An 18,990-nucleotide genomic window follows, 5' to 3' on the forward strand; every position below is an offset into this window, starting at 1 on the left:
TTGCTGAAGGGTTAGAAGGAAAAGTTTGCCTTTTTGCAGATGATACCAATTTTTGTAACAGAGTAGACACCGAAGAGGGAGTGGAAAATATGAAAAAGGATCTGCAAAAGTTAGAGGAATGGTCTAATGCCTGGCAACTAAAATTCAATGCAAAGAAATGCAGAGTAATGCATTTGGGGATTAATAATCGGAAGGAACCGTATATGCTGGGAGGAGAGAAGCTGATATGCACGGACGGGGAGAGGGACCTTGGGGTTATAGTGTCCGAAGATCTAAAGGCGAAAAAACAGTGTGACAAGGCAGTGGCTGCTGCCAGAAGGATGCTGGGCTGTATAAAGAGAGGCGTAGTCAGTAGAAGGAAGAAGGTGTTGATGCCCCTGTACAGGTCATTGGTGAGGCCCCACTTGAAGTATTGTGTTCAGTTTTGGAGACCGTATCTGGCGAAGGACATAAGAAGACTTGAGGCGGTCCAGAGGAGGGCGACGAAGACGTATGAGGAGAGACTGGAAGCCCTGAATATGTATACCCTAGAGCAGGGGTGTCCAACATTTTGGCTTCCCTGGGCCGCATTAGATTTAAAAAAAATGTTTATGGGGCAGCACAATTGCGCAAACGCTGCAGCAAGACAGAGGAGGGAGACGGCAAGACGGTAAATACCAGGGGGCAGCAGAGGAAAGCACTGCATCGCCCTCGACCAGGGCCACACAAAATACTTCACGGGGCCGCAGGCTGGACATCCCTGCCCTAGAGGAAAGGAGGGACAGGGGAGATATGATTCAGACGTTCAAATACTTGAAGGGTATTAACGTAAAACAAAATCTTTTCCAGAAAAAGGAAAATGGTAAAACCAGAGGACATAATTTGAGGTTGAGGGGCTGTAGATTCAAGAGCAATGTTAGGAAAGTCTACTTTATGGAGAGGGTGGTGGATGCCTGGAATGCGCTCCTGGTGGTGGAGAGGAAAACAGTGACTGAGTTCAAAGAAGCGTGGAATGAACACAGAGGATCTAGAATCAGAAAATAATATTAAATATTGAACTAAGGCCAGTACTGGGCAGACTTGCACGATCTGTGTCTGCATATGCCTCACGCCCTGCCCCTGCCAGCCCACTTCCTCCTTTGGTTCTGCCCTATTCCGTCCCAGCCCCTCCCAGTTCAGCATCCATCCATTCCACCCCCACAAACTTCCTCTTTTCTTCCCTGACAAGCTCCAGCCATGTCTGGAGGGCCTGGAACATGTGCAGATGTGTGTAGCGTCATCAATGCATGCTCAGAGGACCTCCAGATGCGGCCAGAGCTCATTGGGTCTTTCCAAAACCAGGACAAACTGCCAGGCACCTGGACAGTCCTCTAAAAAAATGACATGTCTAGGTTTTCCCAGATGTCTGGTAACCCTACCTGCAGGGGACCTCTGCAGCACAAGAACTCAACAGGGCAGGATGAACATACTTCCCCTCTCCTTACCCATCTCTCCTCATCCATCCCCTCATGCACATTTTCCCTTTCCTTACTACTAATCATTTATATAACGCTACTAGAGGTACACAGCGCTGTATACATTATAAGAATGCACTTTCTCTGTCCCTAGTGGGCTCCCAATCTTACCCGTCTCTCTTTATCCATCCCCCCCCCCACACACACACTGTCTCTCTCCTTACCCGTTTCTCCTCATCCATCCCCTCATGCACATTTTCCAATCCTTACTACTAATCATTTATATGGTGCTGCTAGGACTTCTTTTACTAAGGAGCGTTATGCTTTTTAGTGCGTGCTAACTATCCACTAAACGCTAATGCATGCATGTTAGTCTATGGACCATTAGCTGTTAGCGCACGTGTAGATTTAGTGTTCGCTAAACATGCGCTAAAACGCTTAGTGCACCTTAGTAAAATAGGGGGGCAACTTAAGGAAAAGAAAAACACAAGCAGAAAAGACAAACTCCTACAGTCTAGCTCAGTGGTCTCAAACTCAAACCCTGTACAGTAAAACCTTGGATTGCAAGTAACTTGGTTTGCAACTGTTTTGCAAGACAAGCAAAACATTTGATTAAATTTTAACTTGATATACAAACAATGTCTTGCAATACAAGTACATACAGTATACACACATCACAGCTGAGCCGATGGTTTTTCTCTCTCTGGCATTGCAGGAGTGACTATTCTAAACAAGCAAAGTCTTGCAATACAAGTACATACAGTATACACGTGTCACATCATAACAACTAAGCCGATGGTTTCTTCTCTCTCTGGCACTGCAGGAGTGTAGTGACGGTTCTACATGAGTGAGGTCTTGCAATACAAGCACGTATAGCATTTTGTATTAAAATTTTTGGGTTGTGAAACGAATCATCTGAGTTTCCATTATTTCCTATGGGGAAGTTTGCATTGATTTGGATTACAAGCATTGATTTGGATTACAAGCATGCTTCTGGAACGAATTATGCTCGTAAACCAAGGTTGGACTGTACATAATATTGCTCCTTAACTTATTATTAGTATTTATTATTTGATCCTTTAATTTCTCTAGCTGTTAAAAAAATCTTAAATTCCTGGAAGGACCTAAAGAATATACAGTTTATTCAATGGTGAAATTTGGTATGCACTACATATAGGATATTGCTAAAGAAATTAAAGTATTCATCAGAAATTACATTGAAATGGTCAATTCTAAGGTCATATGTTAATTGTTCTAAACCTTCCACATTTACCTTATTATGAGTGTTTGTTTTTTTTTGCTTTAATTTATAACATTTTATTGAAGGAATCAAATAAATATACAATAATATATAAGGGGGGGTGTCGGAAATTGAGGGAACATATTGAGAGATATAAAAATTAATTTTGAAGGAATGATAAACATTTATTAGAAGTTCATATGGTCAATTTAAATGTAATGACTATTTTACTGTGTTATATTATATTGCATTTCTTCAATAAAATGTTATAAAGTATCAGAGCAAAAGCCTTTCCTTAACAGTCCCAGGTCCCCAAAGTTATTCCCATTTAGAGAAAGGATAACCTTGAACAAGGGAAGACCAACTGAGAGGAACTTGAGGAGAGAACCAGCAGCTGAGGACTGAATAAGAAACTTTTTTCTGTTTTATATCCTCTCTAAAATGTAAATTGTTTCTCCCTCTTACTGGACTATTATAAGAGTTTTGAGCATGTTAATCCTTTAGAGTCTAAGGACCGGTCGTTTGTTTTTCTTTGTGAAATTTGAGGGTTACAAAATGTTTCCTTTATGTACATAAAATCATAAAATAAATCATAATTTTAAAAATATCTATCGTTTTCCACATGCCACACTCACTGTAATCTTTGCTCTGCGCTTACTAAAGCCGGCTACGCGGCATCTCCGTAGAACGAGGCGCCCGCGCGGCATCCGTGTCCGTTACTCGCTCGAAGGACGCAGCCGGGCTCGTGTTACCAGCGCGGCAGGGATTGGCTCGTGCGGCGGCCCGATTGGACGCAAGGGAGGGGGGGGGGAGCAGGGGGGCGGAGCCGCGCGCGTGTTGTGTAGGATTGTCCGCGCGCTCGGCCGCTCAGTCGGGTCTCTGACGGGAGAGCGCGAGGCGCTGCTGTCGCGCGCAGGAAACCAGCGCTCGCGGAGAGTCTCCGACAGTCCGTGCGGATATGTTCGTGCCCATAGGCTGATCCCCCTCCACCACTATCTTCTGTGGGAGAGAGCAAAGAGACGCTTCCTTTGGCATGCAAAGCAGCAGATTGGACAACTTTATCTGCCACCTTCGGGCTCAGGTGGTAAGTGACAGATTAAAGGGGAATGTTCCATCGTTTCAGTGGAGATGAGGAGTGTGCAGCCGATAGGAAGACAGGGGACCTGTGCAGGGGGGGATGGATAAAGAGAGACGGGGAAAGTGTGCCTGAGGGATGGATAAGGAGGAACGCATACAGAGAAAGAAATGTGTACAGCGCCGCGTACGTCTATCGGCGCCAAAAGGAAAATGCGCATAAGGGGGATGATGGATGAGGAGGGGAATTGTCGGAGGGGGTGAATAAGGAGAGACGGATAAAACTGGGAGCCAACTAGGGACAGAGACGGCGCGTGCGTAATGTGTCCAGCGCCGCGTACGTCTAGCAGCGCCATATAGGGGCAATGTGCATGCATGAGGAGAGTGGGAGCCCACTAGGGACAGAGAAAGTGTACAGCGCTGCGTACCTCTAGTAGGGCAAGAAAGTTGCCCGTTCTCCCGTGAAGGGACGTTTGTTGGATTAAAGCGCAGGAGGGGACGCGCGTAGCGAAGCGCGCAGACGTCGCGCCCGAGGAAACGAGCCGAGGGTGTGGGCGGAGACGAAAGCAAACAGGGGACAGACGTGTCGGGACAAGCCGCTCATCCTGGCTGAGAGAGAGAGACGGGCGCGAGGACGAGGCCCGCCAAAAGTCGCTTTAGTAACAGGAAGGGAAAAAAAGCGCCAGATGCAGCCTTTGGAGCCGACCGAGGCGCTTTTCTCGGGTTGGGTGTGGTGGGGTTTTTTTTTTTATTTATTTTTTTTAAATTTTCAGGCTTCAATTGTTTTTCTGAATGGGTGGGGAATTAATGACTAATATTTGGGGGGGGGTTGAGTTTCAAGTTTATTAGGATTTTATATACCGCCTATCAAGATTATCTAAGCGGTTTTTACAATCACAATTTATCTAACGTACCTGGGGCTATGGAGGACTGAGTGACTTGCCCAGATCACAAGGAGCAGCGTGGGATTTGAACCCACAACCCCAGGGTGCTAAGGCCGTAGCGCCAACCACTGCGCCACACTCCTCCTGAGGAGAGAACACAATGTTGAGATTCTGATTATGGAGGAGGTGAGCAACTTCCATCCCATTCTAAGAGCCGGCTTTCTCTTACGCCAAGGGCTCCTTTGACGAAGCATAATAGCGCGCGCTAAACTGCTACCCGCTAAAGCCGCCTCTTGAGCAGGCGGTAGTTTTTCAGTTAGCGCGTGATTAAAAGTCGCACGCGATAAAGCCGCTAATGCGGCTTCGTAAAAGGAGCCCTAAATTCTAGACCTGAAGGAGATGCTCAGGCCTAAGAGACCAAAAAGCTTCTTTGCACAGCTGTTTGTGTAACTTTCATGCACAATTTTGTGAGTGCCCTATTGGAAAAAGCATAAGGTAACCCACACATCACTTTTAATCCATAGCAATAGGACTGTTGGTTACTCAAAGAAGGTATAAAAAGGTTAGCTTGGAACGTCCTAAACTAGGGGTCCAACCTGCGGCCCCGTGAAGTATTTTGTGCTGCCCTGGTCGAGGGCGATGCGGTGTTTTCCTCTGCTGCCCCCGGGTGTTTACTGTCTTGTCGGCCCCCTCCTCTGTCCTGCTGCAGCGTTTGTGCGGCCCCCAGAAATATTTTTTTCGGCCAATGCAGCCCAGGGAAGCCAAAAGGTAGGACACCCCTGTCCTAAACTCTATAGCAGTTTCCCTGGTGTACCTCCTTGACGATCAGATTTTCATGATATCTACAATAAATATGCAGGACATTTGATTTGCACATACAAGTTGCTGCTGAAAAGTTCTCAGCCCAACAAAAAAAGTGTCAGACGGGTGGAATAACTCGTAAGTTTAATGGCTCCACGTCATTCTTTTCTTGGTTGAGCTGAGAACTTTTTCAGCGGCCCCTCATACTGCCTCCACTATATACAGATTTCTTCCATGAAAACCTGACTGCCAATGGGGTACTCTAGGACCGAATGGGAAATACTGCTCTAATGAACACCAGAACCTTGCCATCACCCTCCAAACTGTGCCACCTTAGGAAGCCACCTAGTCTGCCTAGTGACAGGGCTGGCTATGTTTGAACCTCATGCAGTAGCTCTGGAGAAGATTTCAGGTCTGTTTATTCCCTTTACTGCGATAAGAATCTACAACTTTCTTAGAGCATATAGTAGGGAGAGAAAGACCGATAACATTTCTATTTGTTTTGGCACTGACACTGGCCTGAAATCGTTATTCTGCCATGTTTCAGTTTCAGTTTCAGCTCAATATATATGAATGAGGAATCTTCAAAAAGTTTCTGCACTTTTATTTTTTTTTAAACACTATTTATTAAATCAACCAGTTCCCGTTTTACGAACATCCAACTTACGTTGGCTCGTACTTACAAATGGGGGTCCTGTTCTAACTTTGGTGTCCCAACGCACCCCTCTCCCTCCCTCCTGAGTTCCAACGCGCCCCACTCTCTCCCTCCCTCCATTCTGTGCCCCAAGTAGGTGCCTCCCTCCAGCGAGTGTTTACCTTCTTACTGGCTCCCTCCTCTTTCCAGCCACACTCGTTTCTCTGCACAAAGCCGCAGGTAGCGGCTACTACGCACATCCCATGGCTGGGCCAGAAGCCTTCCGTCTGACATGGGAGGAGCTTCCTCTGGCGTCAGAGGGAAGGCTTCCTGCTCAGCCATGGGACACACGAAGGAGCCACTGCCCGTGGCTTTGTGTAGAGAAATGACTGCTGCTGGAAGGAGGAGGGAGCCGGCCAGAAGGAGGGAGGCATCTACTTTGAGCACCAAATAGAGGGAGGGAGAGATAGGGATGCGCTGGGACACGGCAGGGAGCATGAGCCATTGGATGGAAGAACGGAGAGAGTGAGGAAAAGAGATGCTGAGGTGGGGGAGGAAATAGAAAGGGAGAATTGGGTGTCTGAGTGAGAGGGAAAGAGATGGTGCACATGGGGAGATGAAGAAAGAGAATTGTTTGGCATATGGAGGGAGAAAATTATTGGACATGGTAGGAGAGAAGTGAGGTAGAAATGCATGGGGAAGAGAGAGATGAGAGTGAATAATGTTGGATGTGGTGGTGGAGAGGGAACACTGGGATGGATGGAAAGGAATGTAAGGGGGCCTCAAGGAGTTAGAGAAGGTGGGAAGAATAGTAGGATCAACTTAAGAACGGTTAAAAAAAAAAAAAAAAAGAACCCGTCTTAACCCGGAGACTATCTGTATCTCAAAAGCAAATTACAGTACATCTCTTTTCCACAGATGAGCCGGCGTGCCTGACTGACTAGTCACGTGCCATTCTACGAAACACCCTCTTACCACTTCTCCCGCCCCAACCTGTTCCTGCAAAAATATGAAAGTGCAGAAACCTTTTGAAAACCCTCAGCTGCTAATAAAGCAGACCCATGTGCACATGCATCTGGCGTAGTTCTTCATATAAGGACCCTTTTTGAGCAGGGCTAACTTACATATTTTAAATGGCTTTGGGGAGTCAGACTTTTGTATTAGTCTTGTATTAGCATTAGTGCATTAGCTGTAAACAACCTGGAACACACTTAGCCTGTCTGGTTTTCAGGACAATTGAAAATGCACAGGAGAGTGCAAGGAAGGTATTGTGTGCAGGTTTTTCTTATGTGTGTTCTTTGCAGATATTCAGTTAGTATGCAACATCCATGCACCATGAGAAGACAATGCCAACATCAGTTTCAGATTAGTTAGGAATGGGATCTTAAGAGGTTTTAGGCTTCAGTCTAATACCTGCAATCAGATTGTTGACATTTTCACAAAGAGAATCTGTGTACAAAAAATCCACCAGAAATTCAATTAAAAGAAACACAAATAAGGAAATCAATAACCAAGCTCACAGTCCACAATACCAGATGTGGGTGGGCTGGTGGGAGAGAAGAAATATATATTCACAAATCATGAGAAACTGATGATAAAGAAAATGCAAAGAAAAATAGGACTTTTCTAGCTTATATCTCAATATAGGACCATCACAAATTTTTTTTTTTCTGGTATCCAAAAAAGTGCACAATTGAGAAGGCTCAAAGAAATGGTTGTTTTGGGTGTTTTAAAATGCTTGTGGGGAATGGGGAAACGCAGAGCCATGTGCACACTCGTTTGATTGGCATCTCTTCATAACAACAACTGTTGAGTGGTGGGGGGGGGGGGGGTTACTTAACATTTGGTAGATTTTGCAAGCCCTGTCATGCAGGGCCTTTACTCCATAGTTTTCCTTAGTTTAAGTTTTCAGCGTTCAACTTTCGAAAGGGCAACTTTGAAAAAGCAAAGAAAATGTTTTTTTTAAAAACCCAAAAGGAACAAACAGCTGCGGAGGTTAAGGCAGTTCTGTAAAGCGGTGCTTAGAGGTAGGAGCCACATATACACGTTAAAGGTGACATCGAATTAACAGGTGTCCCAACTACAAGAGAGTGTACATATGGGTGGAGCATAGGTGGAGTAAAGAAAGCTAAAAAGGCAAAGGGAACACCCCTATGCAAAGACTGGACCAAATCAAACAAAAGTAGGGGTCAGACAGGCAGTAAACTTTTATTCAAAGGAAATAAAACATAGGTGGGCCATGGATGTGTCTCTTGTGCTACAGTATAATCTCGTTATAATGGACTCACTTATAACGGAACCTCGCCTATAGCGGACGAGGTCCGTTTGTCTCGGCCGAGTGCCGTTATAAACATACAGAAAATCATTGGATATAGCGGACTCGCATATAACAGAGTTTTGGATATAACGGACAACTATTTTGGTCCCTTTTAGCTGTACTTTCTTCGGCTATAACGGACATGCAAGCTCCGCCTACAAGGTGCGTGGCGTGCCGGTGATATAGTATCAAAATGCAACCCAGAAGAATGGGGGGGGGGGGGGTGGAGTTAGGATTACCAGATATGAGGATCTATAATTATGCGTGTCTCCTTCGTCATTTAGGTGATTGGGTAAATATGACCAGCATTTATACCCCAATTCAAATGGAACAGGGGTTTTATGCTCCTTATGATGTGTTTGCATTATTACATAGTACACGGAGAGCATTGCCCTCTTTTATTCGTTCAAGCATATTATTTAACACATTACAGGTGGTATGTCGTTGGCTTGTGCAAATCTTGGGAGGGAATCCGATGGTTTCTGATCTCTTGCCTTTGCAAGGTAATCCGGCCTTTCTTCCGGGACGGTATTCTAGAGAGTATAGATTATGGGGAGCGAGAGGAGTTGCAAGTTTAGAACATGTTTTGGGGGCTGAAGGGGAATTGCTGACCTGAGCAGAATTGTTAGCTAAGGTAGGGGTGACCTGGGGAGAGCAGTTTGCGTGTTTTCAAGTGGAACACTATGTGAGATCCCTTGACAGAGCACAATTGAGTAGGCATTTGGGGGCTAGATTGCGAGAGATGTTTACTAGGGATGAGGGGGTGTCTCAGTGTCTAATATTCATTCTAGTTTACAAAGATTACAACCAGAAAAAAAGACTACCAATATATTCGGGATAAATGGGAGAGAAAATTACAGCTTAATTTGGAACAATGGAATGTAGCCCATACTTTAAGGGCGACACCTGGGGTGACATCATGTGCATGGTTAAGAGAAACGTATTATAGGGTAACTTTACGTGCCTATTTTACTCGTGTACAGTTGTTTTATAGTGGATGGGAAGTCATACTTTGGGACATGCATTTTGGTTTGGTCCCATTATTCAGCACTTTTGGAAGGGAATAATATCTTGTATGTCAGAAATAATTGGAAGATCCTTGCGATGTTCTCCGACCCATTTTATTTTGGATTTACCAGAGGCTTTTGGACACTTACCCAAGGGGCATAAGGCGCTGTGTAGGAAGATGAGTTTATTGGCAAAAAAATGTATTCTTCAATATTGGACGATCCCTGACCCGCCAAAGTTTTGGCATTGGAGGAACCAGTTACATCAGTTGGCCATCTGGGAAGCTAGAGATGCTGGAAGGGCTAGGAAGTGAAGAATGCTGTTTATGCAGATCTGGGATCCATATTTGCAAGCATTACATCCTAAAGGTCGAAGTGTGGTTTTAAGTTGGGTATCCTAATTGGGCTTTTGATGAGGTGGGGTAGAGAGTACCATTGGGTGGGGAGGGGAAGGGGGGTTTGGGGAGGGGATGTAGAGAGTATTTATATGTGTTTGTTATATTATTGTATTTAGCATCCGCGTCTTCAACTGTATTTGATGTTGTTTGCATCAAAAAAAATTGTTTAAACCTGAAAAACTATACGAATGCAGCTGGGAGGTGTTACCTCATGCTCCCTACAGTCCAGACATGAGACCACCAGACTTTGACCTTTTTCCAAAGTTGAAACAACCTATGCGTGGACATCGTTTTGCATCTCTGGAAGAGCTTTCTTCCTCCGGTACCCGAGCCATTGGGCAACTAAACAAAAAACTGTGTCTTGGATGGAATAATAAAGCTTCCTGGACGTTGGAACTCGGCCATTGCAAAGCAGGGAGACTAGTTTGAAGGATTGTAAAGAAATACTTGGAAAAAAATAAAACATGTAAATTTAAAAAAAAAAAAAGAATAGTGTGCATTATTTATGAAATGACCCTCGTAAAATTATTCCCGAGTTAAAGAGCCTCTAGAACTGCAAACAAATACCTCCATTCCACCTGATCAAATGCTTTTTCTGCATTCAGGGCCCTTAATCTTGCCCACCCTACTATCTGCATGCCTCTTACAAATCTAATCTGATCTGATCAGGAGGTGCCATCTTTTGGTACCATCTTATCTAATATATTCACTAGTTCCTTAGCAAAAATCTTCATGTCACAATTAAAAGATGAATAATGAGCTTATAATTACCACACCTAAGTGGGGTCTAGCCTTCTTTAGGCAGAACTTCTATATTTGTAGTATACGTTGAGGCAGACAGGTATTTTTTGACTAAATTCTTATTTATTGAATTTACAAACTTAACAAGCATACAATACTTGAATACAGATTCATGATGAGACCACAAAGTTTTTACAATGGAACAAATCACTATACAGTAAGAAACTTTTGATTATTTAGTCCACGATATATAAGGATCAAGAGAATAAGAATACAGTACAAGGAAAATTTACACAGTTCGGAGAAGACAGCCTTGAAGGTACAAAATCACCTGTGGTACTCTATAGCACTGTTCTTCAACCTTTTGACACCTATGGACCGGCAGAAATAAAATAATTATTTTGCGGACCGGCGGTTGAAGAACACTGGACTAAGTCGTGGGCCAGACCCCGCCCATCTCCACCTCAGACCCCGCCCCATAATAGTACTAATTGTAACACCATATTTTCCATTCATTTTCATATATATATACACACAATATAATCATATTAACAACACATAATGGTTAACCACAAAATTAAACTACACAAAGCATACTGTATGCCTCTCAATATTCATTCCTACCAGAAAACAGATAACCCCATGCCAATACGGGACCAAAAACTAAAAGTACTAATATATACTTTGTTTATTCATTCAATCTGTAACTTTGTTTATTCACTCAATCTGTAACATTTCTAATCATTGTAAACCGCATAGAACTTCACGGTCCTGCGGTATATAAACTGTTATTATTATTATTATACAAACAAACCCTAAGATGCAACTCTGCATGCAATACAACCCCAGAGGGAAAGAAACAAATGCATTTCTTCCAGAACAGACAGCAGATGTAAATCAATCACTAAATTAAAAAAAAAAAAAAAATCATTCCCCCTACCGTTGTTGTCTCCCTCCATGCTGTGCCTTGCCTTATGGCCTGCCCCCCCACACACACACTTGCCCCCCCCCCCGGTGTTATCTTCGGGCCGGCTTCCTCTTCCTCAGTGCTGCAGTGCATAAAGCCGTGGGCAGCAGCTCCTCACGCATCCCACACCTCATCTGGAAGCGTTCCCTCTGACGTTGCAACATCGGAGAGAAGGCTTCTGGTCCTGGCGCAGATGCGCATAGGAGCCTCTGCCCACGGCTTTGAGCACTGAGGAAAGAGAGCCGGCTCGAAGACAACGCCGCATCGATCGCACCGGCAGCTGAAGAGCACTGTCTGGGCCCGATTCACGTGCTGACCCTGCAGACCGGCAGGAAACTTCTGTGGACTGGCACCGGTCCACAGACCCGGCGGTTGAAGAACACTGCTCTATAGTACTCCACGGAGAATCTATTCTCTGCTTCCTTTCCCCCACCAGCTAGTTTCTTAATTAGTTCCTGCATTTCCAAGTTACTAATTGGCTTATTAAAGAATTATCTATCTTCCTTTGGAACTGTTATTATCCCTATTCCATAAAATAGGTCTATGAAGCTCATCATCATCTTCATTTCCAATGAATAGAAAGTTTGACAAAATTTCTTAAATGCTTCATCCGTCTCTTTATTTCTTCATTTTGTTTACCTGTTCCATGTACTTCTGTTTAGTCACCCTCATGAAATGCTAAGAAAGCAAACAGTTAAAGAGCCAATACACAAGATCCAAGGCAACAAACAGCAGATGTAAAAAAAAAAAATATCCAAATTCCCCCCTCCCATTTTACAAAGCCAAGTTAGGCTTTTTTTTTTATCGCCGGCTACAGCAGTACCGTATTTTCACGCATATAACGCGCGCGTTATACGTGTTTTTACAAACCGTGCATAACCTTGCGCGGTATACACGTGAGCGCGTTGTACAAAAATTTTTTTACATAGTCCCCCCCCCCCGACGTCCGATTCACCCCCCCCCGCAGGACCGCTCGCACCCCCACCCCGAAGGACCGCTCACACGCACCCCCACCCCGAAGGACCGCTCGCACGCGCCCCCATCCGCACCCGCACCCCCACCCTGAAGGACCGCTCGCACGCACTCCCGCCCTCTTGCCCCAGCCAACCGCGGCACCCCCGACACGATCGGGGCAAGAGGGAGCTCAAGCCCTCTTGCCCCCCCCCGACACGATCGGGGCAAAAGGGAGGCCAAGCCCTCTTGCCCCGCCGACTCCCCAACTCCCCGACAATATCGGGCCAGGAGGGAGCCCAAACCCTCCTAGCCATGGCAACCCCCTACCCCCACCCCGCACTACATTACGGGCAGGAGGGATCCCAGGCCCTCCTGCCCTCGACGCAAACCCCCTCCCCCCCAACGACCGCCCCCCCAGCCGACCCGTGATCCCCCTGGCCGACCCCCACGACACCCCCACCCCCCTTCCCCTTACCTTTGTGTAGTTGGCCGGACAGACGGGAGCCAAACCTGCCTGTCCGGCAGGCAGCCAGCCAACGACGGAATGAGGCCGGATTGGCCCATCCGTCCCAAAGCTCCACCTACTGATGGGGCCTAAGGCGCCTGGGCCAATCAGAATAATTAGATATTCACCCTCTTTCAAATGGTATAGAGGTTTAAAAAAGGGAAATGCGTTAATGAAGTCATTAGGTTCAATCTAACCATTTATTTCTGCATGAATTTAAACAACTAAAAAAAAAAAAAAGATAAATATAGCTCATCCAGTCATACAAGAAATAGCTGTACAACACCTCTAATAATGTTTTGATCACTAGGTTCCTTCCTGAGGTCTCACTGAGGATATAAAATAGATGCTATCCCCACTTCCAGACCTCTTCCACATAATTTATGGAGAGGTGTTACTGAGCCTTGAAGGGCACCTGTGTGATTAATCTTTATCTGCTTCTTTTTTATTTTGCTATAGTGCAAAGTAAAAGCTAGGGCAAAACAGTATAGGTAAAGATGCAGGTAATAATTAACAATGTATTAAAATATTTTATTTTTATTTGCTTATAATGTCATTTGAAAGCTGCTTGATGATAATACAACTTTAATTTAATTCTTTATAATGTGTGTGTCTATGTGTTGGGAGGGACAACACCTACGTCAACAGTAAAGTTAGAATAGGGTCATTAAATCCAGTGGTGTACCTAGTATATATGACAGCCCGTGCTAATCATTTTTTTAACAACCCCCTCCTCTATATAAAAAAAGATATTTTTAGTAATAAACCATGAGTCACACAATAAGGGTGCATCTAGGAAAAGGCAGCATCTTAAACACTGCAGTGAGCACTAGAACACCAACACACGCATTGTAAAACTAAATAAACCAGATCCTACACAGTCAATTGATCCTGTAGTCGATGCTAACAGAAAGCCATGTCCTTTTCATACACACAGAACACAGATACATCCTCGCCCAATATGGAATAATCACAAACTAAAAATAGAAATATGTAGTCAAAAGTTAAACAACCAAGAAACCAGACTCTGCATACAATGCAACACCACAGAAACAGTGACACATATCCCCTAATACTGTGCAAAATATAAAGACAGTAGATGTAAATTTGAAAAAAAACTTCTACATAACAGTCACTACTTTACAAATTAACAAATAGAAATAAAACAATTAATGAGAAATATGAAAATACCATTTTATTGGACTAATCCATTTTTCAATTAGCTTTCAGAGGCCAAATCTTTCTTCAAGACAGTACAGTAAACAGCTGTTATGGTATCCTGTCCTGATCTGAGGAAAGGGGTTTAGTCCCCCCCAAAATTGCCTTATTTCCATTTCCTATTGATAAATTTTAATCAATACAGTTACAATACTACTTGATTCTACGTAAAGCAAAAAAAATATTTTTTTTTTCTACCTTTTGTCGTTTCTGCTTTAGTCATCTTCTCTTCACTCTCTTCTTTCTATTCAGCATTTGTCCTCGCTCCCTTCCAGGCAACATCTGTCCTCTCTCTTTGCCCCTTCCACCACCTCTACCCTCTCTCTACCCCTTCCATCTACTGTCCACCCTTTCTGCCTTTTCCATCCAGTGTCTGCTCTCTCTCTGTTCCATATGGTATATTCCCTCTTTCTATGTCTCTTCAGTAAACTCTATATCCTGTGCCCTTTCTCTCCTTTGTACATGATTTATTTCAGCTTCAACCCCTCTCCATTTTTTGTCTCCACCCCTCCCCTATGCTCTGGCATCTCTTTCTTCTCCTTTCCTTCCTTCCTTCCTTCCTTGCCACTCCACCCCATGGTCTGACATCTCTCTCCCCTTCCCTTCTCCCCCCCCTCTCCAGTATCTGCCTCTCTCTTTCTCTCCGTCTTTCTTCTGTGAGGAGATCATGTTGATCTTGAACACTGAATAATTCTTCCATATTCCCCATATCACTAAACTGTAGTCTGGTCCAGCAGACTGCTTTGGCACTATTACATGGGTAATAGTAAATTCATTATGCATCAGCTTTCCACACAGAATGCCACAAGTCTCTATTTCTTGTGCTGTGTTTACATCTGCCAGCAGCAGAAACTTGTGAGACAGATCCCTTGGCAATACTACACTTTGGAGCCCTTTGACCATCTGGTTCTGTATGGCTGCAGGCTTTAAAGCTCTGTTTACTGGAGGAGACTGTCCAGCATACATAGTTGCATCACTCTTAAGGATCTGATCAGAGATTACATTAGACAAGGTGGTATTTTTAGGCATGGAAAAACAGGACATGTTCTCCTCAATCTGCTCAGATGCCCTTTAATGTTCGTCTGATCTCGGGCTAAATCTTACCTCCTGAGCTAATCTTCAAAGGAGAGCGGAGTGAGAGCCATATCGGCAGTGACATCCGTTTTGGGCCGCATGTTGTGCAGGGCTGGACTAACGCAAGTTGTAAGCTTCCTTCCATCGCTGACCTAACTTCCATAAATCAGCAACGGAGGGAAGCTTACAACTCGCTGCTCTTGCTTGCTTTGGGCCTTCCTCGTTGCCGGGTCCTGCCTTCACGGAAACAGAAAGTAGGCAGGACCCCACAGCGAGGAAAACCCGAAGCAAGCAAGAGCAAGTTGTAAGCTGACCTGTCTCCCATGCTCCGGGGCGTGTGCATGCCGACTTCCCTTCTCTTCCCCCCTCGGGACGTGACTTCCAGTTTCGGAGGGAAGCGGCATGCACGTTAGAGCCCCGCCGGGGAGCATGGGTTCAAGTCGCTTGCTGGCGTTAAAAACTAAAAAAAATAAAATAAAAATGTCAGGCTCCTGTGATTCAGACTGTGCCGAGTCAGCCCGGTAAATCTCCAAGCCGGTGAGAAGGTTTTTGTTTTTTTTTTAATGTTGAGCAGAAGGCGGCAGCAGCAGCAGGATTGCAATCAAGATTACAGCCGGGCGCTCATCTAAATTAGCTGGGCGGAGCGCCCGGCTGAAAGGCCCTGGAGAGAACACTGTATTATATCAACAAACAGGGAGGTACGGGATCCCTGTGCCAGGAGGCGCTATGGTTCTGGGATTGGGCCATCCGCCTCAGGGTCAGCAGAATTGTCTGGCTAACAAGTTGAGCCGTCTTCTGCAGCCTCACGAGTGGTCTCTCCACTCTGTAACCCTGCGTCAGGTGTTTGCTTGTTGGGGGACTCCGGATGTCGATCTGTTTGTCTTCCCCCTCAATCACAAGTTACCCCGCTTCTGCTCCAGGGTTTACACTCCTCTCAGGATCGAAGCGGATGCCTTCTTTCTGGATTGGACGAACGAGTTCCTGTATGCTTTCCCTCCATTCCATCTGATCCTGAAGACTCTCGTCAGGCTCAAGTGTTCGCATGCTACCATGATTCTGATAGCTGCTCGGTGGCCCCGACAACCTTGATTCTCCCTTTTGTTGCAACTCATTTCCAGGGAGCCTCTTCCTCTGCCTATTTTTCCTTCTCTGCTTACAGAGTCAGGGTTCTCTGCTTCATCCCAACCTCCAGTCTCTGCACTTAACAGCTTCATTCCTCAAGACTTGATGTCCTCGTTCCAGTTCTCCCAGCCTGTGCTGGATGTCCTGGAGGCGTCTCAGAAGGAGTCCACTCGCCAATGTTACCATCAGAAGAAGAACGCTTTTCTTCCTGGTGTGCTACGTGACAGCTGGAGCCTCTGTCCGCCTCCTTATCTGCTGTCCTGGATTATCTGTTGCACTTGTCTGGCGCTGGCCTCAAGTCCTCTTCGGTTCGAGTCCACCTTCATAGTTTATATCTAATCCACAAGCCTGCTTTTAGGACCTACAGGGTATGTATCCCTCCGATTCATGACAATTTCACTTCTCATGTTATCTTATCCATTCTTTTTATTATACAATTGCCCAGATAAGCATCATTCTTTGATGTGATGGGACCTTGAAAACTAACGGCAACAGTGCAACAGAAATTTTTTCCAGCCATGAAAAACATTTGCTGCATTTAGTGTGCCAGAGTTTAAAAAGTTTGAGAGACGCTGCTCTATACCATTTGAAAGAGGGCAAATATCTAATTATTCACTTCTAGAATTGGATACTTCTTAAATTTAATATAAATATTATGGAACAAGTGTCAAACCTTAAGAAAGGCAGTCATATTGAGCATTGGAAAATAACTAATAATAATTAACTAATACAAATAGTACACATTTAGGGCTCCTTTTACTAAGCTGCTATAGCGGTTTTACAGTGCGCTTAGCTCACGCAGAATTGCCGCACGTGCTAGACGCTAACGCCAGCATTGAGCTGACGTTAGTTCTAGCCGTGTAGTGCGGCAATTCTGCACACACTAAAAACGCAATTGCAGCTTAGTAAAAGGAGCCCTTAATTTTCCCCACCACCAGATTTCCCCGTCCCGCCCCACCTGGCTACTTTTTCATGCCACCCGGCTGGAAAAAATTTCTGGGGAGAACACTGCCCACTCTCTTTTACAAAGCAGCAGCTGCCACACAGCAAATGCTCCGACACCTATTAAATCCTTAAGGGTGATGGAGCAATTACTGCAGCTTTGTAAAAGGAGCCCTATCCTATATAATAAAAGGTTACCGGCGCATGCACTGTTAAAACAGCGTGTTCCCTGCCGCTGTGGTGTGTGATCCGTGGCCGTGTTCCATTTTAGAACTCGGCGGCAGGGAACATTCTGGCCACTCCCCTCCTCCCGCCCTCACTCACCAACTGCTGCTGGGAGGAAGTGCAGGCAAGCTCTCTCCCTGCCGGGATGAGCCGGACCCCTGAGACACGAGCGCCTGCAGGAGGAGGCTGCCGCCAGCCGCCAACACCTTCCCAGTCTCCTGAGCTGCATCCTCGTCCCCTCCCCCCCGATTGCCGACCTCGGTGGCCACTGACAAGTGCTGTGTCCCTCCGTGCCAAATTCGAACACAGAGAGACACAGCACAGCCAGCGACTCCCCCCTCCAGCCTTCACTCACCGCCAAAACCAGCTACTGTACTTTAAAGCCTCCTCCCCGGTTCACCCGCATTTAAAATTCAGAGAAAAGCGCTGACCTTGCCGTTTTCTGTCCACTGCGGCCCGCCCTCTCTGACTACTTTCTGTTTCCGCTAGGGTTGGCCGCAGCGGTAGCGCGGTGCAGTGCTTTTATCTGAATTTAAACGCGGCGGCTGGGAAGGGAGCGCGGGAAATGCTGCTGCTGCACAGGGAAAGCCAGGAAATGCTGCTGCTGCACAGGAAAGGCTGGGAAATACTGCTGCTGCACAGGGAAGTGTGTGTGGGGGGGTGGGAATGCTGCTTCTGCACAGGGAAGGCCGGGAAATGCTGCTGCTGCACAAAGAAGGGTGGGAAATGCTGCTGCTGCACAGGGCAGTGGGTTGGGGGGGTAATGCTGCTTCTGCACAGGGAAGGCCGGGAAATGCTGCTGCTGCACTGGGAAGTGTGTGAATGGGGGGTGGAAATGCTGCTGCTGCACAGGGAAGGGTGGGAGGGAAATGCTGCTGCTGCTGCTGCTGCACAGGGAAGTGGAGGGGACGGAGAGGGAAAGGGGGCCTGGGAGCAATCTTGGTTTGCTTTGGGTGAGGGGAGACAGAAGGGGGCCATGGAGAGACAGAAAGACAGGCAGGCAAGCAACGCATTAGAACGAAAGACAGACACACAGAAAGATAGTGGGCAGGGAGAGAGACAGAAAGAAAGACAGACAGACAGGGTGCCAGAGAGAGAACCAGAAAGAAAGAAGGACAGACAGACAGCGGGAGGGAGAAAGACAGAAAGAAAGGAAGAGAGAGACAGGGGCAGGGAGAGATACAGAAAGAAAGAAAGACAGACAGACATATATTCTAGCACCCGTTAATGTAACGGTCGTAAACACTAGTATATTATATATGCTTTACTTTTATAACCCACCTAGAATGGAAGGATAGTGGGACTATAAAATATTTTAAATGAATATATACTAACCTCTCTCCCAGGATTGTTTTCACTCTTTGTGGGTAAACTTTACACGTATATGTCTGTTTATTAAAATCTGATATACCGCCATAGCATACACCATACAACTGTACATAGCGGTTTTAATA

General features: G+C 45.6%; 1 protein-coding gene across 1 annotated transcript in view; it reads left to right on the top strand.

The window, feature by feature from the left end:
* The first annotated feature begins 3,495 nt into the window (after window positions 1–3,495).
* The window catches only part of INKA1 (inka box actin regulator 1), a 34,364-nt gene continuing 18,869 nt past the window's right edge, over window positions 3,496–18,990 (top strand). The window contains exon 1 of the mRNA XM_033926721.1: window positions 3,496–3,757. Coding sequence (XP_033782612.1) covers window positions 3,707–3,757 — 51 coding nt within the window. The 5' untranslated portion in view covers window positions 3,496–3,706. The remainder of the gene's footprint in view (window positions 3,758–18,990) is intronic.

This window comes from Geotrypetes seraphini, chromosome 17 (genome assembly GCF_902459505.1).
Source record: "Geotrypetes seraphini chromosome 17, aGeoSer1.1, whole genome shotgun sequence".
Lineage (NCBI taxonomy): Eukaryota > Metazoa > Chordata > Amphibia > Gymnophiona > Dermophiidae > Geotrypetes > Geotrypetes seraphini.